The sequence below is a fragment of the Callorhinus ursinus genome, unplaced genomic scaffold (assembly GCF_003265705.2).
Source record: "Callorhinus ursinus isolate GAN/ISIS: 27379988/994484 unplaced genomic scaffold, GSC_fseal_2.0 scaffold110, whole genome shotgun sequence".
NCBI lineage: Eukaryota > Metazoa > Chordata > Mammalia > Carnivora > Otariidae > Callorhinus > Callorhinus ursinus.
This window is the reverse complement of record NW_027397172.1, coordinates 549,935-577,893: the sequence shown is the minus strand read 5'-3', so window position 1 is coordinate 577,893 and position 27,959 is coordinate 549,935. Positions and strand designations below refer to the sequence as shown.

General features: G+C 46.7%; 1 protein-coding gene across 2 annotated transcripts; it reads left to right on the top strand.

Annotated features, from left to right (window-relative positions):
* Window positions 1-10: 10 nt before the first annotated feature.
* SNAP29 (synaptosome associated protein 29) lies at window positions 11-27,040 on the top strand. 2 transcript variants are annotated; one of them, XM_025857281.2, is made up of 5 exons: window positions 11-449; window positions 7,820-8,016; window positions 12,662-12,747; window positions 14,882-14,989; window positions 25,723-27,040. In XM_025857281.2, exons 1-5 carry the CDS (start codon window positions 213-215, stop codon window positions 25,755-25,757), a joined length of 663 nt encoding a protein of 220 aa, XP_025713066.1. In that variant the 5' UTR covers window positions 11-212; the 3' UTR covers window positions 25,758-27,040. The 2 variants fall into 2 exon arrangements, with proteins under 2 accessions (XP_025713066.1, XP_025713065.1); XM_025857280.2 differs by lacking the exon at window positions 25,723-27,040 and adding an exon at window positions 18,831-22,080 and having other exon boundaries at window positions 20-449.
* Window positions 27,041-27,959: the final 919 nt, after the last annotated feature.

The following is a 27,959-nucleotide window of genomic DNA, read 5'->3' as shown; positions in this document are numbered from 1 at the left end:
CTCCGGAGGCGGGGCCTCCCGCGGGAGACAGGCGGAAGGAGTTCGCTCCGCGACCTGGGGGGTGGAGGGGAGTAGCGCGGCGCTGTAGATCCGTGGGCTCTTCCCGAGGGCCTCGGGAGGTCGACTTGGATCCCTGCGGGCCCGGAAAGGCCGTTCCTCGCCTTGGCCACCTTCCTCCTTCTCCTGTCCAGACCCAGACGAGCGCCGGCACCATGTCGGCCTACCCCAAAAGCTACAACCCATTCGACGACGATGCGGAGGATGAGGGTGCCCGGCCGGCCGTGTGGAAGGACGACCGCGACCTCCCGGATGGGCCCGGAGCCCCCGTGGATAGGCAGCAGTACCTGCGGCAGGAGGTGATGCGCAGGGCCCAGGCCGCGGCCGCCAGCACCGACAGGTCCCTTTCCCTTGTATACGAGTCCGAGAGGGTCGGCGTCGCCTCTGCCGAGGTGAGTCTGGAGCAGGGCAGGACGGCCCAACTAGGCTGAATTGTCACACGAGGTCAAGAAACGTTAGCTATACAAAGAGGTGTGTGTCTTGAGTACTTGAAAGAGGCAGTTTGCCCCCTGTAATATTCCTTAGCTATTAGTAGAACTCGGGTTAGGGAAATGGAGTGTCTGTTTCTTATAATTACCTGCTCAGAATCCCAGATCCAGAGCTTTAACCATCCCTCCCCGAGTGACCCAGAATGGATGAGGATTGTGCCTGATGGTGTGTGAAGCATCAGAGCAAATGGGCCTTGAGTTTTTCCTATATCTGACCACTTCACCTCACCGGTAGAGGTGATGAGGTCTGTCTGGGCAGCTGCTGAGTAAGCCATAGCCCAAGTTTGGTCAAGTCTACGGCCTAACTTTTACTTCCCAAATCCAAATGAAGATGTCCTAGATAGCATATGGTTTGTGACAGTCCATTTCTCCGACTCCCCCTTGTCACTTCGTCTCTCCACCCATGGGAGATTTCAGGGACCCTATGTGAGGATTGTTCTTTCTTAGGCACCACATTTCTTCCTCAGCCTACTAATGAAATGGTTTTGTTTGGGCATTTTTTTTTAAGTTTTAAAAAATGTAATAGTAGATCTTTGGTATATCAGCTAACAATCTAAAGCATTTGTAGCTTTGAAACTTAGTACTGGAAGCTGGAGTGTTGTCTTCCTCCATGGGTCTCTTTGTAACTCTTTTCTCTGGCACAGTTCATTCTGACCTGATCACTTACAATCTTGGGCAGTTTGAGGCATGTTGATTAATTTCTCAAATAGTCATCTGGGTCATATCCCCATTGCCACTTTCCTGGTTATTTTCCTTCCCCACTTCCGTTTCCTTCCCCACTGTTACAGTACAGTATCCCTCATTGGCCTATTTTCCTATCTTTGGCTTCCTTAAGGAAGTTTAGCTGTAATTCTCACATCTTATATCTACTGGATTCCTATGTTTGAGTCTAAAATGGCAAATGTTGACTAAGATTTGGGAGGATTGCCTAAGGTCTTAGGGCCCTAGTGGAGGAGTTACTTGAGGGTCTCAGGTCCAAGGAAGCCAAGTAAGAACGGTTTGAAGGGACATCTCTGGAAACAGTGAGAACAAATGAAATAGGAAATCAGAATGATACAAAGTAGGATGTCATGGCAGAGGAGAAACTCGAATCTGGTTTTTAAGGCTAAGATTTAGACAGGAGTGAGGAGGAGGGAGAGGAAGAAGGGTAGGAGGAATATTCATAGGGCAGAGAGGAGCCGTGCAAAGACAATGGCCCACTACAGGGTTCCTGGGCTCCAGTAGGGAAGTGATGCACAGGATATGTTCAAAGAAAAGGCCCAGAGGAGGCAGCTTAGGAGCCTTTCGTGGGCAGGGGAAAGTCTGTCCTTCAGAGGGAAGGAGACTCAAAAACATATTAGAGGTGAGTGGTTTCACATGGATTGTGGTGACACCCCCCCATGCTGCCCCCAAAGGCCCTTCTCTCTATGCAAGGGGGACAGTGAGAACAGAGGCAGAGTGGTACCTCAAGCCTGTGAGGCTTGGACTGGGCCAAGTTGGTGTTCTGAGAGGTGCAGTATGATCATGACTGGGCAGGTGACAGGCACTGTCATCATCAGTGTGGTGACACTGAATTTTTCCAGGATTGAGTCAGTTCCCAGTCATCAGAGGCCCTGGGAGGCGGGAATGGTCAGCACCCCCTCCCCATCCCACTCTGTACTCTCCAAACTGCCTTCGAATCAGTCTTTGATTCCAGTCAGAATGGGGATGGGAATGGGGCTGAGGTTGGGGCTGGTGAGCTCTTCCTGCCACTCAGTGTACAGTGTGGCTTCCAGCAGACCCAAGTCACCTGCTAACCTCCCTACTTAGAGACCCAGCGCTGAGCTGTGCGAAAACATGATAGGTTTTTATAGAGGGTTAGGAATGTACAAATATTAGTTTGGGAAGATACCATTCAGTTCCAGCTTGGCAGAAGTAGGAAAATTACTTAGGTCATCCTAAGTGAAGGAGAGTCATCCTCCTCCTGTGAAACCTGACAAGATTTATTTCTCACAAAGAATATAGCCACAGGTCATGACTGCCAAGGGACAGAACTAGAGCACAGCAGTTCGTAGTTAGCTGGCCTGGTAAGCACAGTCCAGAACCGTGGAGAGTCTTGTAGGCCACTCAGCTCTTCTGTTTTGCAAGTGTGATTTATTTATCTTTTCTTTTACCTAAGGTTTAGCTTTTGTGAAGCGATATGCAATCACATAGTTCAAAATTTAAAACGTACAGAAGAGTAGGAAGTTTCCTCCCACCCCTCTACTCCCATGGCAGCCAGTTACCGTCAGTTCCTTCAGTGTCCTTGTGAAGATATTCTGTGGATAGAGACGTAGCTATAGTCCTTTCCTTTTTCTTTCAATTTTAACTTAAGTGGTTGCATTCTATATATTCTAGTCTGTACATTTTTTAATAGGATTGAAGGTTATTCCCTGGTAATATATAATGCACTGATCTTTTTGTTGTTGTTTTTAAGGCTGTGTCGTATTCCACTGAATGGATGACTTGTATTTATGTAGCCATTCCTCTAATGATAGGCATTTGGGTTGTTTGCACGTTTGGGCAAGCCTGTGGAGACATGGCTGCCCAGAGTTCCTTGTCCCCTCTGGCAGCTGAGCATGCTCCTGTACAGTTTTGTGAAGCCTGGGATCTCATTTCAGGGGAGTCCAGCAATAAATGTTAGACCAGGGCCTGCATGGCTGTCACAGTAACGTCAATGGGACGGGAGTGGTGTTTGGTAGGCCATCACACAACCACGTAGGCATGGCTGACCACCTGCCCGACTGGCAGACCTTACTGTTTAACCCCTTCAGAGGTCAAGCATGTGGCTCAAGGCTCCCACGTAAATCACACTATGAGTATAAACTATCTGGCCTAGCCTAAGGACTCAGGTAAACAAAGATACTCTTATCAGGGTAATATAAGGGCCAGGAGTCAGGCAAGGCCTTTCTTTGGAACATAGAGGGTGTGGACAGCCCAGGCCTGCTGAGTTAGTCCTTAGTGAGCCTGGGTCAGCCTGCACACAGGCAGTAAAGAGCACCAGCATCACTGCCTTTGCCCTTGGTGGTTTTTCATGCAACCTAAGACTCCGTTTGTGTTTTTAATCCACTCCATACTACTACAGTGAGACAGAGCCCCAGTTTGAGCATATTCCACGCTCATGTGTCCCTGCCGGTGCTTAGGCACGTGTGTTGCACTGGAAAGGGAGTGACATGAAGGAGATGAACTTCAGGTTTCTAGGTTCAGCTTATTGACTCCAGATTGACCTCCACCTACTTATTATTGGATCCCTGAGTTTAATTATGAGTTCAGTACAGGAACCTTAGCACTGACATTTTCCTTCCGAATCTCGGGGCCTGACTCGGTCAGGGAAGACAACCAGGCCCAACTGACCTTATGAGATGTATCAGCTGTGAATTGGAGTTGGGATCTTGTGGTCACTGCTGCCCTCTCTGATGCCTGCTGGGTCCTGCCTGGCATCCTGCCTGCTCCCTCATCTCATGCTCACGTTCCTCTCCCTCTCTCAGTTCCCCCAGCTGGCCCCGCGGCCCAGAACTGCTGCGCACATGGGCTACTCCCTCTGCCCTGATTCTCTTACCCCACCCCCCATCCTTTGCCTACCTAACTTCTCAGCTTTCAGTTTCCCCTTCAACGCCACCCCATCAGGGAGCCTCCCTGACTTCCCCTTAAGCCAGGCAAGGAGCCCCTACTGGCAGAGTGGCCATCATGTATGTGTAGGATAGCTTTCTTGTCTTCCTCCCCAACTCTGGATTCCCAGCACCACAGGGTTGTCAACAAATGAAAAGTGAAATGAAACTTGACTCACTGAGCCCTCCACCAAGACTGTAAGCTCTGGCAGGGCAGAGATCTGGGGCTGGTTAGTTCACCCCTGAATCCCTAGTACTTGGAACAGTGGCTGGCAGAATAATACCTGTTGGTGGGTATCTTGCACACCTCTGTCCTTCTGTGCATATTTTCTATCAGCAGGGAGTCCCTGATGTGTTCACATTCTCACAGGGCCCTGGGACATAATCCATCTGGCCAGAAGTCACCCCATGGAGGACAGAGTATACCCTCACAGGGTCTTCAGCTGTCTTTTGCATTCTCTCTCTCTCTCTCTCTTTTTTTTTTTTTTTTGAAGATCTTATTTATTTATTTGACAGGGAGAGACCGTGAGAGAGGGAACACAAGCAGGGGGAGTGGGAGAGGGAGAAGCAGGCTTCCCGCGGAGCAGGGAGCCCGATGTGGGGCTCGATCCCAGGACTGTGGGATCATGACCTGAGCCAAAGGCAGACGCTCAGTGACTGAGCCACCCAGGCGCCCCGTCTTTTGCATTCTCTTGCTTTATTAGGAATCCTTGTTTGACAAAGAGCCACAAACCAAAGGGGAATTGAGACACCCCCTCTCTCTGTGCTGTTCCTCAGCATAGTACCACTGGCCCAACCGGATTTTTTTCTCTGACCATTTCCTTTTTTCCTGTTTAACTTCAGAAAACTCCTTTTAGCGCTTAAGGTGGGGGTGGGGGTGGATCACCTGTAATACTAACATCTGAGCTTTGCATGTGTGCCCTTTACACTGAGGGTACTCTCTGGAGCTCCTTCCCCTCATAGCCGCCCTTGTTTCTCCATGATCTCCATTCTCCCAGGGACCAATGATGATATGCATGGCCTCCCTTTTGGGGGACAGGAAGATGTCTGGGGACTGGAGTATTTGAGGCCTGCCTTTGTAATGGCTGGTGCAGGGTCTTCCTAGCTTGTCCTTCCCACCCTGGCACTCCTGGTATTTGCTCTGGCAAGCCCTTCTTCCTCATTAGTTAGAACCAAGCACTTGGAGCCTGGTGCTTTCTTCCTCATGGGATGGATTTCAGCAGAAGTTCCTCCTCTGCTGGCCTCCTGACCAGATCACCTCCAGTGAACACCAGCTTCCAGCTCACAGAAACTTCCAGAGACCAGAACAGTGCTCATTTCCGTGGCCTGCCACCCTCACAGATTTCTCTTCACTTTGATTGTAACATCTAAGTCAGACGTTTGGTTTCCTTACCAAGTCAGCGCAGTGATGCACACTCGGAGTTTGAGAGACTGTGTCACTTGTGAACAGAAGAAAATAAGATCTCACTGTGAATTGGGGAAGGTTTTGTCAGCTACTTGTTACTGCTGCTACTCTCCAAATTGAGGTCGGGAGGCCAAAGCAAGAGGGCAGGTGGTTGGTGAGATGAGCCACCACGAGAGACTGCACTGTCAGGGAGGCCGAGGACCTGGCTCCTGGTGTGACAGAGCCCTGGCCAGCACCCACCCCAGGCAGCCAGGCACCTCTCCTGCTTCATATTCTTCATCTTCTGCAGCAGGGGAAATAAGGTGGTGGGACTGGACTGTTGGCAATATATCAACTCAAAAAACACGTAAATGCTGGAGAAAATCATTTTAACCCTAATTTAGAGCCTTGCCTTATTCCAGGAAAGACTTACCTCAGAATGGACATGAAGATGACAAACCTGAGCTGTTGGAAAAAGGAGAAAACTCTAGATAAATTAATAACTGTTTTTTTTTTCTTCTGAAACTGAGTTTTGACACAGTCCAGGCATTTGCAAGAATGACACAGTCCAGAAAAGATTTTTCCTTTTGTTTAAAAGAACCTGATGGTTTCTTCAGACGTGTCTCATGAGCTGGTGAAAAACATTTAAACATTCAAAGCTGTAAAGCTCAGCAATTCTAAGTTTATTTCCAAAGATTTTTTTGTTTTCTGCCTATACATTATATTTTAAAATTTCATCCACTATAAACATTGAGAGCTCAGATTACTTTTTGGGTCCCTAAGTGTTCTAAAAGCTTTCTACTAACATTTTTATAAGTAAAACGGGCTCTAATAAACCCATTATGTATATTTTCCTTTTTATCCTTCAATTGTCGGAGGCGTTTATTCAAAAATTGTTCATGATTCTGTTTTAAGGTATTAAGAGAGAAATCTCTAAAGATTATCTGCCACAGGTAATATAACTGCTGAGCCACAGACAGATGCAGGATTGGAAGATTCAAAAGGTGGTGGAGGTCAGGGACTGCCTCACAAAATAAAAGAGGAAAAGCTTGAGAGTCTCTGGGCTAGAAAGGTGGATCACAGAGAAGGAACACAGCTGGAATGGCCTGAGATAGGGGCAAAACAAGTTTGGCACGAAGAAAGGAAGGTGTTAGTGTTACTGTGGTGGTGAGTTCACATCCACTGCTGGAAACATCAGCTCTTTTTTTTTTTTTTCTTTTTAAGTTTTATTTATTTGAGAGAGAGAACATGAACAGGGGGAGGAACAGAGGGAGAAGCAGGCTCCCCACTGAGCAGGGAGCCCGACATGGGGCTTGATCCTGGGACTCTGGGCTCATGACCTGAGCCGAAGGCAGCCGCCCAACTGACTGAGCCACCCAGGCGCCCCCAGAACCATCGGCTCTTGAGGAATATGATCTAGGCTGTCCCTGTGGCCACAGAGCATCATCCACTTGTCCTTTGGCAGTCCAGCAAGCCACTGCTCTGAGTGAGACACTGGGGACCCAGTGAACAAAGCGGGTCCCTGCCTCATGGAGCTTGCATGCTCTAAAAACTAAAGTAGATTGGGGGTGTAGAGGGGTACGTTGAGGGTAAAAAAAGTTCTACTTTAGAGAAGGTGTTCAGGGAAGACTTCTTTGAGGAAGTAACCTCTGAGCAGAGACCTGAATTCAATGAGGAGCAGAGCTGTACAGGTATCTGGATGAGGATCATCACAGGCAGAGAGTAGCATGTACAAAGGTCTGGGGCGGAATCACCTTTGTTAGAGGTTTTAAAGGTGAAACTGTGGGTGAGTTGGAATCAGATATTAACAGGGCCCAGAAAGGACCCAGCACCTAGCCTGTGAAATAATTTGAAGGCGTGACCAGGGCCAGGTGGCTCCGGTGACCCAATGGAAATCCCATATCTGGAAAGGGGGGAGTACAAGAGCCATAGTCCACGGGGGCAGTACCAGGTCAAAGCCTGTAAGGTTCACGGGGGCCAGGAAAGGGGGAGGGCTAAAGGATGTGCCGCCAGTCCAGGCCCGTCCGTCTTAACATGGTCCTGTGAGCCAGCCTCACGTGGGCAAGAGGGAAAAGAACTCGGGAGCAAATAAGAAAGAAAGCCAATAGAAGCCGGACAGGGAAGGGCAAAGGAATGTGTTGTCAGAAGGGGTAATGTTCCCTCACAGATGGCAGCATCTGTCCCCATACATGCTCTCTGAGGGCTCGGGACAAACCTGTGTGTGGTCCCCTGCAGAGGGGAAAATTACAAAACGGTGTAATGCCATCACCTCTCATTTTCCCCAGGAGCTTGATCGTCAGCGAGGTGTCTTAGAACGCACAGAGAAGATGGTGGACAAGATGGATCAAGATTTGAAGACAAGCCAGAAGCACATTAACAGCATTAAGAGCATGTTTGGGGGATTCGTCAATTACTTCAAATCCAAACCAGCAGAGACGCCACCCGAACAGAATGGCACCCTCACCTCCCAGGCCAATAGCAGGTGAGTGGATCTTCAGCCATCCAGATATGAAGTAGCTGAAAGTGGGGGTTAGTGCAAATGGTCAAGACTTTCGGGGCACCTGGGTGGCTCAGTCAAGTGTCTGCCTTCAGCTCAGGTCATGATCCCAGGGTCCTGGGATCGAGCCTCCTGGGATTGATCCCCGCATTGGGCTCTGTACTCCACGGGAGGCCTGCTTCTCCCTCTCCCACTCCCCCTTGCTTGTGTTCCCTCTCTCGCTGTGTCTCTCTGTCAAATAAATAAATAAAATCTTAAAAAAAAAAATGGTCAAGACTTTCAAGCCACTTTCAGTGCCTTAAAGGGACCCAAGATCTTTGGAAGTTACTCATTGGAAGGGATTCATCCTCACACATTTTGAAACAAGAAACATTTCTCCAGCGCTCCTGATGATATTCATTTGATTGACATCCAGTCTGCATAAATTGGGTCTCCAATAAATTAAATTACTGCTCCAGTAATTGTAATTTGAAAGAATATTCACCTCAGAAAGCTTAAACAGTATAAATGTGCCTCACTTCACAGAATCTTAAAAATTCTTTAAAACGTCTTTATATCCAGGGCGCCTGGGTGGCTCAGTTGGTTAAGCATCTGCCTTTGGCTCAGGTCAGGGTCCTGGGATGGAGTCCCACATCAGGCTCATGCTCAGCAGGGAGTCTGCTTCTCCCTCTCCCTCTGCCACTCCCCCTGCTTGTGCTCTCTCATTCATGCTCTCTCTCTCTCAAATAAATAAAAATCTTTTTAAAAAAGTCTTTATATCCAACATTTCCATATCTAATTCCATCTGGCCCTTAACTTTAATTTTAAAATTAGTGATTATTTTACTTAAAAGTTTCAGTTAGATAATAAAATGATATATGTAATTTGAGCAGGTATTTAAATATCCCGTGTACAGAGTCAAGTTTCTGCTAAAATAGATTACTATTCATATTTCAGTCCATTGTGTTTATTTTTTATTGTAAAAATAATATAGTCATATTATAGAACATCTACACCTTACCATAGCACAAAAACTCAAAACTTAGTTCCCCCCCTTACTCAGTGTTTTCAAAGCTGCAGTCACAGTGTTCATTTAGTTTTATAGCCTACTTCCATTTAACTCAGAGAAATGTCTGATATAATGTTATTACGCAGGTTTCTCTGTTTATCTTTTAAATCTGGAATACAGAGCGATTTTTTTTTTTAAGATTTTACTTATTTATTTGACAGAGACACAGCGAGAGAGGGAAAAGAAGCAGGGGGAGCGGGAGAGGAAGAAGCAGGGAGCCCGATGCGGGCCTCGATCCCAGGACCCTGGGACCATGACCTGAGCTGAAGGCAGATGCTTAATGACTGAGCCACCCAGGTGCCCCTAGAATATAGAACGATTTTTTTTTTTTTAAGATTTTATTGATTTATTTGACAGAGAGACACAGTGAGAAAGGAACACAAGCAGGGGGAGTGGGAGAGGGAGAAGCAGGCTTCCCGCCAAGCAGGGAACCCGATGCGGGGCTCGATCCCAGGACCCTGGGATCATGACCTGAGCTGAAGGCAGACGCTTAACAACTGAGCCACCCAGGCACCCCTGGAATACAGAATGATTTTTTAAGAGGAATTTTTTTAAGCACATAACTGATGTACAGTAAAGCGCACACATCTTAAGTATGTGTTGACGCTTTCACTAAACGGGTGATTGCTTACCTGTGTATACACCTGTGTGGCCATCACCTAGATTAGGACATAGGGTGTGGGAGGGAAGAAATTGGGAAACTGTTTCCGCCTCACAGTGGCTCTGGGGAGAAACAAAGTACAGGTGAAGGAACTGAGGATATAGCGGAAAGACCAGGCAGGTGAATCGTTCGGATTTACGGAGAGAAAACTACAGAAGGGGAAGAGGCAGTGGGTTGGCCCAGAGGCTATTGCCTGTGAATATGCTAGCTGAGGTCATGAGGGTTGGTTTGTTTTGCGGCTCAGTCCTAATCACCGTCCATCCCTGATTTTCCAGCTTGACCCTGATTTCAAATACCTGTCACTTTTCCCCCCCAATTGGGGTAGTTTCTGAGGTTGTTTATCTAGTTGGGTTTTTTGGATTTTATGGTTTTTTTCTTGTTTGGTTTGGTTTGGTTTGCAGTTTACAAATCAGAAGGATATTTTGTGTCCTCCTTTTTGGGTTTATGTGTTATCAGAGGAAGTTTAGATGTCCGTTTGCTTTGAACTAAGACATCAACATGGTTAAATCTATGATGTAATGTAATTGCTTCCATAAAATGAGTAAATCTTTGTAATCCTGTCAAAACCCCTACTCCATAAATACAGGGATATTCTGATATAAAAGCTTTTAAAATAAGTTCTTCCTATTCAAACTTCTGTCAAGTCATATGTATTCTGTGTATATCCTTGTTGCACAAATGCTTCGGCCTTCTCTGAAGTTTTGTTTCTTAGTAAGCCATTTTTGGTCTTGCTGACAAAGCTTCATAAACTGCTGCTTCCCATTTCCATTTAAAGCTCATGGAGAGGGGTGCCTGGGTGACTCAGTTGGTTAAGCATCTGTCTTCGGCTCAGGTCGTGATCCCAGGGTCCTGGGATCGAGTTCCGCATCGGGCTCCCTGCTTAGCGGAGAGCCTGCTTCTCCCTCTGCCTCTGCCTGTGTCTCTCTCTGTCTCTCATGAGTAAATAAATGATAAAAAATAAAATAAACAAAGCTCCTGGAGAGGTCCCTTCAGATCATAGATTTAACCACTCCCTAAATTTGAAAAACTCTGACTTACTCAAGACTTGGTTGTTGACCAAGAGCCACCAACTCTTCTTACAGTTCTCTTAACCATTCGTCACTCTCCCTAGAGTTGGCTTTTTTGCCATTTTTCACAAAGAAGTGGAGTTTTTGTTGTAAATTTAAGTGTTACTACTCTATACATGTGAGCACAAAGGAAAAAAGTCAGCTTTGGGGTATGTAGCGTGGGTAAAGGGCAGGTGGGCTCAGCTGCAAGCATCTGCTGGTTACACTGGCCTGGCAACACATAAGGGCTCACGACTGTGCTCAGAAAAACCAGCTGTGTGTTCTCAACCTCCAGTCACTGCTTCTAAGTAATGAAATCCTCAGATTTCAGGAGGCTCTGCTCTGTTCTACACATCGCTGGAGCACTGGGGGCCTCTGGGGGCCTACAGTGCCTTAGCCTGATGGGGTCCAGGCTTGTGCCAGTGGGGAGCTGTTAAAGACTTCAACCAGGGAGGCCTGGATGGCTCAGTTGGTTGAGCATCTGCCTTCGGCTCCGGTCACGATCCTGGGGTCCTGGGTTTGGGCTGTGTCGGCCTCCCTGCTCAGCGGGAGGGGTCTGCTTCTCCCTCTACCTCTCCCCCAGCTTGTGCTCTCTCTCTTGATCTCTCTCTCAAATAAATAATAAATAAAAATCTTAAAAAAAAAAAAAAGACTTTAACCAGAGTGGGGTGCCTGGGTGGCTCAGTCGGTTCAGCATATGACTCTTGGTTTTGGCTCAGGTCATGGAATATGGGATGGAACCCCACATCAGGCTCTGCTCTCAGCAGGGAGTCTCCTTGAAGATTTTCTCCCTCTGCCCCTCACCCCGCTTGCACTCGCGCACATGTGCATTCTCTTTCTCTAAAATAAATAAATCTTTCAAAAAATCAAAAAATAAATAAGGACTTTAATTGGAGAGGTTCATACAGGGTATGTTAGAAAGATGCCCGGCATCTTTGGGTAAGGATTAGAAAGGGGGGGGCTTATTCAGGTAAGGATAAAGACGCAAGGCAGAAGGAGGGGCCGGATTTTGGGGATCTGTGGGGGGATTGAGGGGATGTTTGCATGGCTTGCTGGGAGTGGAGCTGTGCAGAGAGAGGGCATACATGGAGAATGATTGGTGTCCAGCTTGGTCAATGAAGTGGCCAGGGCACCAGTCAGCAGGGTGGAGAAGAGCAGACTGTGCGGGAGGCCCAGCTTCTGGGGCGGGGGAGCCTCTGCCATACCCGCAGGGGTGCGTGGAGTGTTAGGCATAGTCCGAGGATCTCCTGAGTTACCTTGTGAAGTCCCTATCTGTAGCAGGAGGGGGCAGACTAAGCTTTGTGGGCCAGGAAGCAAAATCAGAGATATTTTACAGGGACTTACATAACAAGAAAATAACAAATTTTTAATGACAGCATTAAAAAAACGAAAAGAGGAATAATTGAGTACAATTTTTTGTAACATAGGTCTACTAATGAGAAGAAAGAAATTATTAATGGAGGTTCAAAGTTAGTGTTTTCTATCATCCAGTCCATTGCCAGTGGTCATCTGTAAAGGCAGTTCTCTGCTGTGGTCGTACAAAATCAGGTGGTGGGCCAGATTTGGCCCAGGGGTCACGGTTTGCTGACTAGTCTGAAGTACCCATTTGGTCCTTTCATGTGCTTCTCTTCCCCCTGGTCCTGGGATTCTCGTTTTCCTGAAGGAGGGCCACCTAAACAGATGCTGCTCTTCTAAAGCAGGTGTCTCAGAGGTTCGCTGTGCTGTGGGCGATACTCCCAGGAGCTGTTGATGAATATCCCTGCTTTGGTCAGAGGAGGCATTTGCTTTTTGCACACAGGCACTGCTTGAAAAGACTGCATTGTCGTAGGTATTTTCTCTTTCTGAATGTTCTCTTTTCTTAACTTTTATGCCAAGATTGAAAGAAGCCATAAGTACCAGTAAAGCACAGGAGACACGGTACCAGGCCAGCCACCCAAACCTCAGGAAGCTGAATGACTCAGGTCAGTGGGGACCTGTGCTCGGCCACACTTGGATTCCAGTATTGGCCCTGGGGTGGATGGGGGGCAGCGGGGACTCCAGCTACTGTCGTAGGTAAAAGGTGTCGGACCCAGTGCCACTCCCAGAGAGCTGGAAGTGTGTGTGTTATGGCATGCTCATCCCTCACCCCGTGGAGGATGAAATATGGAAGTGGGGGCCTGTGTCCCATTGAAAATGAGCCTGCCCACCATTAGTTCCTGCCCCATGTAGCTCTGAACTCCTCCAGCAGTGAAAAGACAACTGCAGGAAAACCTCTGTGGTAAGGGGTAGAGTCTCCCAAAAATGACCTGTCATCCCCAGACCCAATGAATATATTGCGTTCTGTGGCAAAAGGGGAATTACGGTTGCTAATCAGCTGACCTTGAGATGGGGAAATTATCCTGAGTTAACCAGCTGGGCCCAGTGTAATCACAAAGGCCCCTTTATAAGTGGAAAGGGAGGCAGAGGAGAGATGATCAAAAATTGGAAGATGCTCCGCTGCTGGCTTGAAAAATGCAGGCAGGGACCGCCTGCTGAGGAACGCAGGCAACCTCTAGAAGCTGGAAAAGGCTAGGAATCAGATTCTCCCCCAAAAGCTGCAGGGAAGAGCACAGCCCTGTTGACGCCTTGACTGTAGCCTGGTGTGGCCCATCCTGGATTTCTAAGCCCCGGAACAGAAGGATAAGTCTGTGGTAGTTGCTGCACAGCAGTGGGAGACTCATGTAGCCCCGAAGCCCGAGGGGGCAGAGAAGAAGCTGCGTGAACAAAATGTGCAAGGTCGATTGTGGTGTCCTGTCATCCTCTTGTTATCAAACAATAGGCCCAGAAACACCCCTTATCTGGAAGGGAATTTCGGCCTCCTGGGAGTCCCCGCAGAGACCCCTGGAAGGCCAGGCACATTGGATGGTGCCAGGAACCGAATGCTTCCTGGGCTCCCTTTGAGGAAAGCAGGATGCGCCCTGGACGTTCCAGAACCCACCACTCTCCTGGTTGACATAGCTAAGGAGAGGCCTGATGGAGGAAGAGCCAGGGTCAGGAAAGTTGGAGATCACCACAGTTTAGTCTGTAAAGGTGAAAGCCATGGGAGGAAATGAGAGAAAAATATGCAAGGCTCACAGAAAGTCCAAGCCCAGCATAGCCCGAAGAAGTAGAGTAGGAGGCCTGCACCCAAAAGTCACAATTTCAAGGAATTAAAGGGAGTTTTAATTTGCACGGCGTGTAGTAACTGAAGAGCCTTAAAAAAAAATAAAAAAGACGACACCGTGTGTGTGGAATGGCTTCAGTAGGTTGTGGCCAGAGGAAATACACCAAGTCTGGAAAGAAAAGTTCCCCCAAAAGACAGAAACTGGGATGATAGGGCTTTTCTATGTGCATTTAGAAACTGCAGTTCAAGGAAGATTCGGGGTGAATGTGCATTATTTAGCATTTCTTCTTTCCTTGCTTGTTGTATTTGAAGCAGAAAGAGAGCATAGAAATACATTTCTAGAAGAAGAGAAAGTCATCCACGATCCTATTTCCATAACATAGCTATTTTGATTTTGATTTTTGATTTTTTTTTGTAACCAATAAAAATTCACTTATTAGCTTCTGTCGCTTGAAGCCTTTTTAGGGAAGATTTAGGTTCTTTCACTTTGAAAGAACTAAAGTGTACGTTTCAAAAAATGAATAAATAAGATGTATGCACTTCTATTTTAACATCAACGATCACTTAAAGTTTTTTGCTTTCTACAAAAAGATAATTATCATATGATCTCACTGATATGTGGAATTTAAGAAACACGGCAGAGGATCATAGGGAAAGAGAGGGAAAAAATGAAACAAGACGAAACCAGAGAGGGAGACAAACAATAAGAGACTCCTTAATCTCAGGAAACAAACTGAGGGTTGCTGGAGGAGGGGGAGGTGGGGAGATGGGTTAACTGGGTGATAGACACTGGGGTGAGTATGTGTTGTAATGAGCACTGGGTGTTATAAGACTGATGAATCACAGGCCTGGACCCCTGAAACCAATAATACATTATATGTTAATTAATTGAATTTAAATTAAAAACATATATAGTTTGGAAAAACAAACAAACCTCACATCCTGCTTGGTTTTTTTTTTTGAAACATGAAAAGCAATTTCAGACCCCATCGCTGGAGGGACCGGTCCTGCCGTGAGTACCGAGGCTTACCCGAAGAACCCACACCTTCGAGCCTATCACCAGAAGATCGATAATAATCTAGGTAAGCCTGAAGCCCCGCAAGCCTCCACAGGTCACTTATTCAGGTCGCTTGTGTTCCCGACAGCCCGAGCGGGGCCCAGCCAGCCTACCAGTAGCCCGCAGTTTCTCGGGACCACACCATGGTGTCTGCCTCGCCCTCCCCACATGTCAAATCCAGTATGGTCACGGCCACTTCACTCTTCTCTCTCCCTCAAGTCTGTCCACTCCTGTTATCTTATCTGGGCTGTGACAGCAGCAGGGACCGGGAGTCCCCGAGGGGCCGCACAGTGCAGCAGTGAGAGCCCCATCGTCATCTCTCTGTGAATGGGGCTCAGGAACAGAACCCGCCCCTGAGAATGGGGGAGAGGGTTAGATGAGCAACCCCATACATCCCATGGGGAACCACCCGACCTGGTAAGAGCGGGCCACTCACGTGGCCACTGCAGCAGACACGGGCCGCACAGCTGGGTTCTTTGTATTCCAGGTCCCTTGCTGGGCCTCTGGCCCCGCCTGCCTCTCCACCCCTCCTGCCCTCGTCATTTGTGGCTCCAAGTGCTTTTCCGCCCCTGCCTGCTTCTGCCCGGAGTGTCCTTCCTCCGCTCTGTTTGAAGGTTGGCTCCTTCTCCTGCTGCGGGCCTGGCTTTAACGCGCTGCACCCTGTTGGAGTCACATACCTGCTGGCTTATCTGGTGTCTTCTAACCACACTGTAAATTCCAGGGAACACAGGACTATTTCAGTTTTGTCACCACTGTGCCCTTTTGAGCGGAGGGAGAGAAGCTAGTTACTTGAAGTTCAAGTGGGGTAGTGTGTGTGGGCCGTAGGAGCAGGCGTGGAGCGGTTTCCATGAGTTCGTTCTAGGTGGCATCTCAGATGTGCTGCCTCTTCTGACCTTCACCCCATGAGCAGGAACCTCCCCCACGGTTCCCTGGGTCGCTATCAGTCTCCCATCCCTGTTGGGAGATGGCAAAGTGGGTGAGACCCAAGTAAAATCTCCCCCTGCTCTAAAGGTATCTAGTTGGAGACAAAACTGAGGCCCATGATGATGCACATTGAGCGTCTATGCTCAGACTTCCTCCTCCTGTCTCCCCACAGGAAGGACACTGAGGGCCCCTCCCCTGGTTCGCCCAGAGCGGTGGCCATTCCTAGCAGCCTGAAGCGAACAGCCCGTTAGGCGAATCCACACTCTTTCTTTTTAACAACATTTAGCCTTTGTGTCTGAGTATTTAGATTCATCATAAAAAATTATGAAGTTAGGTAAATGCCATGAGGAAAGAAACACCTGGAATCCTATTGTCCAGTAGTAGCCACTGATTTGGTGTCATTCCTTCTGTTTTTCACATACATATGTACATACGTGGATGTACAATGTCAGATGTATGATATCATTCAGTATGTACACTTCCATATCCTGCTCTTTTATTTATGTTTTGAACACTTCCCTAAACCTCTTGTCTCTTAAAATTTCTTTGAAAAGCACCACTTTAGCAGTCCCACGCCCTGATCTTGGACACTTAGGTTATTCTCATCATTCGCTCCTGCACATAGTCCCTTGGTCATTCCTGTGAGCAAATCTTTGGCTGCACTTTGTACCTAGGTTGCTAGAAATGGAATTACACAGTCAGGGAAAAGAGCACTAAAAGAGATCTCCACAGAAATGAGACGTCAATTGGAGACAACAGACATAAGCAAGAACAAAGAAAAGAATCGTAATTTGCCCACCGGACAGCTCGCCGCCGCCGTCCTCCGTGCGAACATCGGCACCAGGCCTGCATGGCCAGTGCCTGCCGGCAGCAGGGGAGAAGGCCCATCTCCACACTCTGCACACCCAGTCAGGCTTCCACCCCAAACCCCACCTGCCCTTTGCCTTCAGAGCCCAGGGAAGCCCCAGGGAGCCACCCCTTTACTGGGTCCTCTGGACTCTGCCCTCCAGAGCCAAAGGCCTCAGGCAGAAGATGCATGTGCTGGGATGTGACCACTCCAGAGACATACAGAGGGACTTGAAAGCCTCCCCACTGAAGGTTTCCCTACCCAAATAGTGTCACTGGCACCAGCTGGAGAGGGAAGGGGGAGACCTATGGAGGGGCCTGGAGTTCAGGGAGTGAGGTGGGGAGAAAGGGTAAGTAAGTACAGCCCATCCCCGGAGGCTCAGGTGGTGCAGTTGGCACGAGACTACAGCGTGGGCAGGCCGGTCCCAGCAGGATGCAGTGCGGCATGCTGAGAAGGGCTGGGGTGGCACTCGAGCCATGGGGCCCACTGACTCAGGCTGTGCCCGGCTGCCCTTCACAAGATTGCTCCTTCCTTCTTACCACACTCCCCACACCTCCCACCCCCACCTTTATCTCAGGGACTAGTGCAACTCTCCCTCTGACGGCAGCTCCTTGTCTGGTGGCTTTACTTTATCACACTTTTTCTTTTTTTTTTTTTAATCTCAGTATACCTATTGCTTGTCCTTTTCTGTCCCAACTGCCAGCGCACTCCCTGAGGCCTGGGGTGACCGCACAGACTTTACTCTCCATGGAATGCAAGGTCACTGGTGTCAGTAAATTCAAGAAGCATAGAGCTTAAGACAACGTTTGAAAAACAGACTTGATTCTGCTTAGATTTGTGGTGCTAGTGCCAAGTGTGTGTGTATTCTGAGCTTTTTTTACTTAATGTTTTATCTTTAATTCAGCCACAAAAAGGCTTATGAAGCACCTCCTGTTCTCTAGGTTCGCTAGGGCTGAACCTTTGCCAAAAGTTGTGTGCTCCACAGTCCCTGTGGGGCTGGCCCCAGGCAGCATCTCTGAAGGGACCCAGCACCTTCAGCCCTTTGTTCCTTTTGACACGGGGACCCTGGACTGCAGGGACCTCCATAGCCAGCTTCTTCCGGGCTGCAGAGTAGACAGAGGAAATGGTGCTGGCCCAATTCAGGTTGTGTCGTGCCCCAGGACATTCACAGCATCGATGTGTTCATGGATCTGAGAAGTGGTAGCAATGAATGAATTGACATAGGAAAATGTGAATTATCATAACATAGGTGACAAGACCTCACAGCATTTGGGTCCAGTGGGAACATCTGTAGTCCATGTATTTTCTGGGAGAGCACCCCAGGTGGCAAGGCAGGAACAAAGCCCCCATTTCTCTTGCCGCCTGCAGAGTGGAAGGAGGGGTGGGATGCGGCCTTCTCCAGGGGGGAGCCTGGGGCAGGAGTAACCCAGGTGTGGGGGCTCCCTTTGGACAGGGGCTTCCCAGGTCTGTCTCCCAGATGTGTTTCCAAATAGGGATCCTCATGCTTGCTACTCCAAATCTGTGCTTGATCTAGCTTTAGGGAGCTGGAGACGGAAGGAAAGCTGGTACTGTTGAGTTCTACCCACTGATGTGGGGTTTTTGCTCCTGAAGAGCAGGCCAGCGGGTCTGGCTGTTGGTTACCTGCATACCTCTCCCAGGTACTCACCATGGGGTCTGGGGAGGGAATGTGTTTTCTAGGTCCCTTTGTACTTCTTTTTCTCGGGTACTAACTGATCTTGCAACGTGCCGCAACCTACTAGAACGTTCAGAGGCAGCTGAAAAATTATGTAGATCTGTATGCATTTTTTAAAGCAGGAAGGACAGACACCATTGTATTAACAGCAGTTATCTTGGGCAGACATCTGGGGGAGGAGTGGCTTTACGTGACGCACACATTACTTTATATGGAGTCAGCGGGTTTTCTTTTTACTTGCACGTGTTTTGGAAAACGTAACCAAAGCCCTAGAGTTTTACCTGTCTTATGAGAAAGAGGACTCGGTGATGGGAGTGTTGCTGAGCAGCGGGCACGGAATGAGCAGCAGCCCTTGATGCTGTGACTTCGCTCAGCACTGTGTGTCCTTTCCCTCCCCGACAGATGAGCTATCCGTGGGACTAGGCCGGCTGAAGGACATAGCCCTGGGGATGCAGATGGAAATCGAGGAGCAAGATGACATTCTTGACCGCCTCACAACCAAAGTGGACAAGTTAGATGTCAATATAAAAAGCACAGAAAGAAAAGTTAGGCAACTTTAAACACAGAGAAGGCTCTCCACTCCGTTGTGATGAAAAGAGCCCAAAGATCTTTCAAACTCCCCCAAAGTTGGTTTATATTGTTTTAGTGTGTAACGTAATATGTGTTTGCAAATGTTATCATTATAGAGCGGGTCCCAGGAGATGTCGTTATGAGAAGTGTATGTCCCACTTTTTTTTAGAGCCATTGCCTCTCTGTTCTCTGAACTGAATGCTTAGAGTTTTAGTCTGAGCACTGTAGCCTGGCCCTGAGTATCTTGGGCCTTTGATAGAGCATGCCGGCATGAGAGGAACAGTTGAGTTTCTCACTTTCACGAGCATATGGAAGGAGGTGGGCAGAATTTCAATCCTGGAACCACCAATCTCTCTGTTGGGGGGGGTGGTCCTTCCCACACCTTGGCCTACCAACACACAGAGCACATTTGCAATTCTCTCAAACCCCAGAAAAGGATCAGTGTTAGGTTCACACTGTGATTCTCTCAACACCCTGGAAAAGGATTAGTGTTCAGAAATGGAAAGTATCAGCATTTGCTGTTCGGTTGACTGATGTCACCTCTTCCCTCCTGACCTCCATCCTTAGCATGCATTTTAGTAGGAGGGGTTCAGATCAGCACCGCTCACCATGATGCCTGGAAATGCGCAGGGAATTGGGTGAGCCCTGCTTCCCCATGCATTCACACCTCTAAGTCGCTGTCCAAGGTTAGGGATAGATGTGCCACTATCTCAAGCCTGCCCGGCTGGCCGACTGGAGGGGCCCCTCTACGGTTTGTGGGACTGGAGCATCATACAGACAGTGCCTCCACTGTGTGCTCCTCCCCTTTGGGGAGCACCTTGACCCAGCCTCGGGGGTGGCAGTGTTTGTTCAGTGCCTGGGGTCTCCTGACCCATCTAGGATTCCCACCCATTCTTCTTGACCTCTTGCAAGATGACTTGACTCATCTCTTGGTTCTCTGCCACCCCAGTTGGAGGATTGAAAGGCCAGAAATGATGCTGACTTGTTGGCTTTAAAAAAAAAAAAAAAAAAAGCCCAGACATTATCATTTTAACTGGCCCAGCTTGTTCTACACAAAGACATTAATCTCCTTACAGAAATCAATTTTAATGACTGCTTTTAAGTGATTCTTTCTTTGTAAAGTGACATTCATTAAAATTGATTTCTGTAACGAGATTAATGTCTTTGTGTTGGTACCTCCAGCAGAATAATTGAAGCCACAGGACCCTTGTCTTTGTAAAAAGCAGATTAATTACAATATTTTGAAGACGGTGAAAGAGGCTGATTTTAATAAGGTTAGGTCAGAAAATTTAAAACAACAATGTGTTTCACCTTGACACATGGTGCTGTCTATGTGACCTTCACCACTTGGGTTCTATAATCTATAAACAAAGTCCCTTAAAGGAAAGAAACTCTGAAATGCTGCAACAATGCATCAGTATTTATGTAGCAGTTCATTTGTAGAAGTTCTAGTCCGTGATGCATGACATTCCTCAAAACTGACAGCTTCCATCGGCAAGTACAACTTTCTGTCACGTTCCAGCCTCGTGGAGTCTGATGGACGTCATTATGAATATCCCAGTACGTGAGGACACAGTTAGAGGTAGTCAGGTTAGGTGTTTTTAAGATGAGCTCATCATGATTATTCTCTTAACTAACTGGTAAAAGGAAGAATTTTAAACCTATACCTAGCTCAAACAAAATGAGTTCAGAGGGCTTTCAGCAAAAAGGCTGCTGACAAGCATGAAGCCAGAACGCAGAGTAGCCCATGTGTATACGTTTCCACTCCTGATTGTTCCTGACTTTTTCCTAACACCTTCCATGTATGTCATGATAGCTGTTTTTGTTCATCATCAGGCAGAGGCTCATGGAGTTTAGTCATTATATCTCAGATGCAGATTTATTTTTTTCAAACAAATTATACATGTAAAGGCCACCACCATTCTCTTCCACAGCCTTCCATTTGCATAATGAGATTAGTGATTTCACTGACTTGAAGCAAAGTGGCATGGGATATTTGTGCCCTTCCCTGTCTTTTGTGAGATCATTGAAGCCAGTTGCCCCTCCTTTCCTTCCCCCCAAGCATATAGAAGGAAAGCACAGCCTCTTCTAGAAATGTGTCTTCTGACACTTTACACATATGTTTTATTCACTCTTGTTTAGACCCTCTTTCACGAAGGCCTCGACTGAGGAACTGTCTCCAAGCTACATGCTGGTTCAGCAGCTTCCTTCTATTGGGTTCCCCCTCTGTCCGCATGCCCATGAAGGACCAGTTGTCGATTCTACTTTATAAAGCAAAGTTGTTTGCATTTTCAGAGACCAAAGGGAAACCTGGAGCCTCCAGAATCCTTGCACATGATGATTATAATCAAAACGAACACATTCTATGCTCTAGACTAGACACATCTATCTCATGGAGACGCTTAGAGGTGCCCAGGCCCGAGTTGGCTGTGGGTGGGCTTTGATACCGTGGACAAGACCAGTGAGCTCGCCCCTTCTTGCCAGATGGGGTCTATAAGACACGTTTTTATTTCCACAGTCGAGCTAGGAACAAACTGTGCCTTCAAAAAGTGGCTTTTCTAACTTTAGGGTGGTTAATATGTGAAGTGTGCTACTAACTTAAAAATAAGTGCATTCTCCTTCAGAGGAAACTATTTCTAACATCTAGTGATCTATAACCTAACCCCAGTGGAGTTGCCTTGTCTTTTTTGCATTCTTGTAGGAAAGGAGACCTGAATTTAAATTCAGGTGGCAAGAAAAAAATTCATAAGTGCATTTTAATTTTTTTTCTAACTTCTGTTTGTGAATATGTCATTTTAAGAGTACACTACACCGATTTAGTAAAAAAAAAAAAAAAAAACTCTTACACTTTGCCTACATAGGCCTTTTCTCAGAATTTGTAAGTTATCACTGTTGTTAGCATCTTCAGGTCTGATAATTAAATGTCTTGTGTACACAACGATGAGCCAGTCATTAAAAGTGCTCGGGGGTGGAGGGGAGGCATTTTGTTCAGAGTCTGTATCAGAACAGCTTTTAAGCTCCATGCCTTCAACTCAACAAGTGACCATATTATGTAAAATAAAATGTGAAGTTTTTTAAATCAGATTCTGTCTCCCACATAGTCATTTTCAAAGAGTGGGTAGAGGGGCTCCTCCATGTTGAGCCTTCATATATTTGATCCTTGCTGCCCCATCAAGCCCTATAAACAAGCTTCCTTCCTAAGAAACCCTCTCATTTCATCTTTCAGAGTGCTCTTCTGACCTGCCTCCTACCTCCCCGACTGCAGCACTGTCTAGATAAGGGCTTGGCAAACGGTAAAGGGCCAGAGAGTCAATGTTTTAGGCTCGTCAGTTAGACAGTCTGTCACAACTACTCAGCTCCTCCATCGTAGAGCAAAAGCAGCCAAAGACAATATATAAATGAGAGTGTGTTCCAATAAAGCTTTATTTATGGACACTAAAATTTAAATTTTATATATTTTCACATCACAAAATCTGATTTTGATTTTTTTTCAATCACTTAAAAATGTAAAAACCACTTAGTTCGTGGGAGGTACAAAATATGGTGGACTGCACTTGACCCATGGGCCCTAATAGTTGGCCATTCCATTTAGAGTGCCACAAGGTACTCCTAGGAGTGGGAGGATGAAGGATGGCTGGCCACTATATTCTGCAAGTGGATCCCATCAGGGCTTGTGGCCCCTCTAAACACCGTAGTTCACCAAGAAAGGAGAGCAGGCCAGCCTAGCCTTGGCTCCACTCTCCTGCCTCCACATTCACATCTGACCACAGGCATAGGAATTGCTTCTAGATCCGAAAGCTCTGAGAAGGCACCTGGAGCCTGGACTAAGCCATCTTGAAAATCATATGTCAGTGCACTGGCTGCCTGGATCCCAAAGGCCACTCTGGCTTAATGGATATCACCTCTGGGCATCATTATAGATAAGGAATGCTCAGGATCTGAACATAGCAGTAGGCTTTTCTGGGAAGACGAGGGTGAGATGTTACATAGAAAGAAGCGAAAGCAAAAAAGTCAGGGTGGCTGTCATTTGGGAGCTGCAGGTAAAGGAACGGCTAAGGTTTGGGTTGTGTGTGGGCAAGACATGAGGGAGGTAGGCAGGTCCCAGATGAAAGGCCTTATGGGCCATATCAAGGAGTCAGAGAACACTGGCCTTCCATGACAAGGAGGCACTGACAGAATCTAAGCAAGAGAGTGACATGACCAGATTTGCATTTTGAAAGGACCATAAAGATGAATCACAGCATTATCTGTAAGAGCAAAAAGACCTGGAAACGACCTCATTAAGGAAATGATAGAAGAAATCGTGGCTCACCCCCAGCTACGGTAGACAGTTGCAGTTATGGAAAGTTTCCAGAGCATATAGAATGATGCTTGCAAGATTTACTTTATGCAGAAAGAATGGACATAAAATTGATTATGCACTATGGTCCCAATTTTGTGGGAAAAGCAAACCAGTATGTATATTTCAAGGGGGGAAATCACCCTTAGGTCAGTGAGGAGAACAAGCTGGAAACAGGCTAAAGAGAACTCTGTAATGGTTCAGGTTCAGAAGGGACCCACACTAGAGCATGACAGGAAGCGAGGAGGGGGGTGGGCCCCAGTGAGCCTTAGGCAGGGCAGGCTTTAGTGATGGATTTGCCAGTGAGGGAGGCACTGAAGATAACACTCAGATTTCTGACCACAGGAACTAGTAGCAGACGGTTTTAAGGAATACAAAAACACAAGCAAGTCTGGGGTTATGGGCAGAGGAAAATGAATCTGAAGAGCTTTGGGACATCCAGACAGATTACAGGTGCTGGGCCAATGGTTGTGCACAAAACAGGCCAAAACCCGTATTCTCAGGGAACTCACATTCTCATGGGAGAGAAGGTAATACACAAGTAAGAAAACAATTAGTATGCTAGAATTCACCGTGCAGGACTGGGGCTTGGGAGAGAGGTGCAAAGGACCTGGGAGTTATCAGATTATAGGTCGTGATTAAAGCTGAGCAGGTGGAGAGTGCCCAAGGAGAGGATGCTATGACTGAGTCCTGGAAATAGACACTAGAGGCCAGAAGCCTCGAGATGTTGATCTTTCCACTTGAAATTCTCCTGGAAGAATGACCCAAAGCCTAAGCAGGAGTCGACTCAAAAGTAGGCTCAAAGCAGGGAGTGAAGCAAGTCATTACAGATGTGCGGGGAAACTGCTTACCTGACAGAGGCCCCCAAGGCCAGAGAGGAACCTTTGAGACCAACAGCGCCTACGGGCCAGTTAGAAATTAACTTAAAATCCAAGTTCTGCTGTGGGTTGATTCAAAAAAAATTTTTTTAATGTGTTTTGTTTTCAAGTTTCCGTTTTCAGAGATAGGCTAATGCTGATCATGTCATCCCACCACTTAAAAAACCCTCTGTTGGCTCCCATGTGGTTATGACAGAAGTGTCATTTAGGGAAGCCAGTTGGCCAGCCTCAGGCAGCACATGACAAACCTCCATGGCAGCACCAATGGTGGCCCCTGAGTCCACAGGCCCAGAGGTGTCTCGTTTCCTGCGGATGCTAACCAAAATCACAAAGAATTTTAAAATGAGAAGGAAGTCCATAATTATTCATGGACAACAAGAAAGACAATCATCAAACCATTTAAGCTAGGATGTAAGCTCTCTGAAGCTGGGATTTAGAGCATTGTGCCTGGCACAGGGGAGGCATTCAGTAGGTTTTTATTAAGTGAATGGTTAAAAAAAAGAAAAGAGAAAAAGGTAGGAAGGAAGGCAGGGAGAGAGAGCAAGAAAGTGAAATTCTTGACCAACAAGTAGTGAAAAATGCAAATCAAAACTACAGCGAGATAGATATCACCTCATGCCTGTTAGAATGGGTATTACCAAAAAGACAAGAAAAAGCAGGTGTTGGCGAGGACGTGGAGAAAAAGGAACCCGTCTGCACTGTCGGTGGGAAGGTAAATTGGTGCAGCCACTATGGAAAACAGTATGGAGTTTCCTCAAAAAATTAAAACTAGAACTACCATATGATCTAGCGATTCCACCTCTGGGTATTTATCCAAAGGAAATGAAATCACTGTCTCGAAAAGATATCCGCCCCCCCACCCCGGCCCGGTTCATAGCAGCATTATTTACAACAGTCAAGACATGGAAAGAACCGAAGTATCCACTGATGGATGAATGGATTAAAAAAATGCAGTGTGTGTGTGTATACATGGAATGGAATAGTATTCAGCCAAAAAAAAAAAAAAGGCAATCCTGCCATTTGTAATAACATGGATGGGTATTGAGGACATTATGCTAAGTGAAACAAATCAGACAGAGAAAGAAAAATATTGTATGACCTCACTTAGGCATGAAATCAAAAAAACCCACACAGACACATCGGGCTCCCTGCTCAGCGGGGAGTCTGCTTCTCCCTCTGACCCTCCCCCCTCTCATGCTCTATCTCATTCTCTCTCTCAAATAAATAAATAAAATCTTTAAAAAAAAATAAGTTCTGGGGATGTCATGTACAGCATGGTGACTACAGTTCACAGTACTGTATTATATATTTGAAATCACAAGAAAAACAACTGTGAGGTGATGGATATTAACTTACTGTGGTAACCATTTTGTGATATATACTTGTATGAAATCATGTTGTACACCTCAAGCTAATACAATGTTATATGTCAATTATATCTCAATAACACTCGGGGGAAAAAAGTGAAATTCTCATCATAACTGAAAACCCTGTTCTCTCTCTGTAGGAATGCTATTGAGGAACCAGGTTAAAATCCGATGATGGCTTAGTTCTGATTCCTTCTCTAGACTGAGCACCGCCAGGCAGAGCCATACAATATTCACCTTCGCATCCCTAATCCCAGTTCCCAGAAGATGCTCAGCACATCATGTGTGCTGAGTTTATCCATCACATAAATGTCCATTATCTCAGGATCTTAGAAAGGGCTGCTTTTTTCTGAATTTTAGTCCACATTTGCTCGAATGGCTCCCAGGAGTCATTTTTTCTTCTTCCTGAAGACAAAGCCACAATCTTGCTTGGTCTAAGTTGGGCATGGCTTGCCCCATTCTTGCTGGTGCTTGCTTTAGGAGTGGACATGTGACCCAATGGGGTGGGGATGGGAAGGAGAATCTCTTGGAAGATTCCTTGAGGAAGTGCTCTTTGTTCTTAAAATGGGACACACACACACAAAATAACAGTCCTTCTTCCACTGGGCGTTGTCATGACTGGATGTGAAGCCTGGGGTGGTTGCAGACGTTGAGACACCACTGAGAGAAAAAATGAAGCCCAAATCTGAACGTGGTTAGAACCAAGAAAATCAGAAGCAGACCTAGGGTCTGGAGATCCTGCATCTTGAACTGCCCTACTACAGACTTTATGTTAATGGGAAATGACAAATGCCCTTACTGCTTATACTATTTTGAATCAGAGTTTCTAATTATTGTAACAGAAAGCTTGCCTGGATAAGATGGTTATACCATGAATGGCTGATGAGTAAACTTTTGTAAGATCCTTGAGTCACTCCAGCGTTACAGGTATGGATCAATCGATCTGATTACCTAACCCCAGGAAGGTTAGGCTGAACTAAGTTGTGACTACCTTTTTTTTTTTTTCTAAGATTTATTTATTTTAGAGAAAGAGAGAGCCCATACTCGTTTGAGAGGGGAGGGGGGAGGGACAGAGGGAGAGGGAGACAAGCAGACTCCCAGCTCATGCTTGATCCTATGACCCTGAGATCATGACCTGAGTCAAATCACGAGTCAGATGCTTAACTGACTGGGCCACCCAGGCACCCTGAGTTTTGACTACTTTTTGAATAGGCTTTGCATGAGGAATGGAGTGGGAGGATCCTAGGTGATCTGGGGGTTTAAACAAAAATAAGGGGTGCCTGGGTGGCTCAGTCAGTTAAGCATCCGACTCTTGGTTTAGACTCAGGTCATGATCTCAGGATCATGAGGTCAGGCTCCACACTCAGGGCAGAGTCTGCTTGAGATTCGCTCTCTCCCTCTCCCTCTCCCCTTCCCCCCATGCACATGCATGCACTCTCCCTCTCTCTCTCAAATAAATAAATTTTTTAAAGCTTTTTTATTTATTTATTTGAGAGAGAATGAGAGACAGAGAGCACGAGAGGGAAGAGGGTCAGAGGGAGAAGCAGACTCCTTGCTGAGCAGGGAGCCCGATGTGGGACTCGATCCCGGGACTCCAGGATCATGACCTGAGCCGAAGGCAGTCACTTAACCAACTGAGCCACCCAGGCACCCTCAAATAAATAAATTTTTTAAAAAAAGATACTTCCTCCCTCAAACAGAGATGGTTGATGCAAGACTCATAACATGTAAGCACATGTAGGCAAAGATTTCTAGTTCTGGCTCCTACTATTATAGAATGACCATCCTGCCTCCTGTGATGGTATGTAAGTTATATAGCATGAATGCTATGGTTATTCATTGAAAGTTATTTTATAATGAGAATCAAACTATTAGTATTACTGAAAAGGTGGAATCTCGGCTGTAGCTCAAGTTTTCACAGGGTCAGTCACCACTGTCCTACCAATCATGGAGGGGAAAAGATGTTTCTTTCAGACGGAAAATGGAAACTGAGTAGGAAAGCCCCAGAAGGGGCAAGTCTGTTTGTATATTAGTTGTACCACAACTGCTGATGGTGGTCCTTAAATATATGAAAAGATGCTCAATCTCACTCCTAATATGAGAAATGCAAAATAAAACTACTCTGAACATTTTTTTCACCTGTAAGATTGGCAGAGATCTAAAAGTTGGACATATAATTTCACCAATGTCCAGTTCTCCTCTACTTCTGAGGATATGGAGGATCCAAGTCCCTGGTTCCCCTTCATCGAGGCTTGGCGTGTGACTCATTCTGATCCATAACTCTGCAAGCAGACAACATACTTCCTCTGGGCTGAAACATTTAATAGCTGGTGTTCTTAAATGAAAGAGACTCTCCAGTTCTGTTCTAAAACGCAAC

Excerpts from the sequence above, each read along its gene's own strand:
- SNAP29 (XM_025857280.2), top strand. The coding sequence starts at position 213 with ATGTCGGCCTACCCCAAAAGCTACAACCCATTCGACGACGATGCGGAG. Across the intron at positions 450-7,819 it reads TCGGCGTCGCCTCTGCCGAG|GAGCTTGATCGTCAGCGAGG; the intron begins GTGAGTCTGGAG and ends CATTTTCCCCAG. Across the intron at positions 12,748-14,881 it reads CAGGAAGCTGAATGACTCAG|CAATTTCAGACCCCATCGCT; the intron begins GTCAGTGGGGAC and ends AAACATGAAAAG.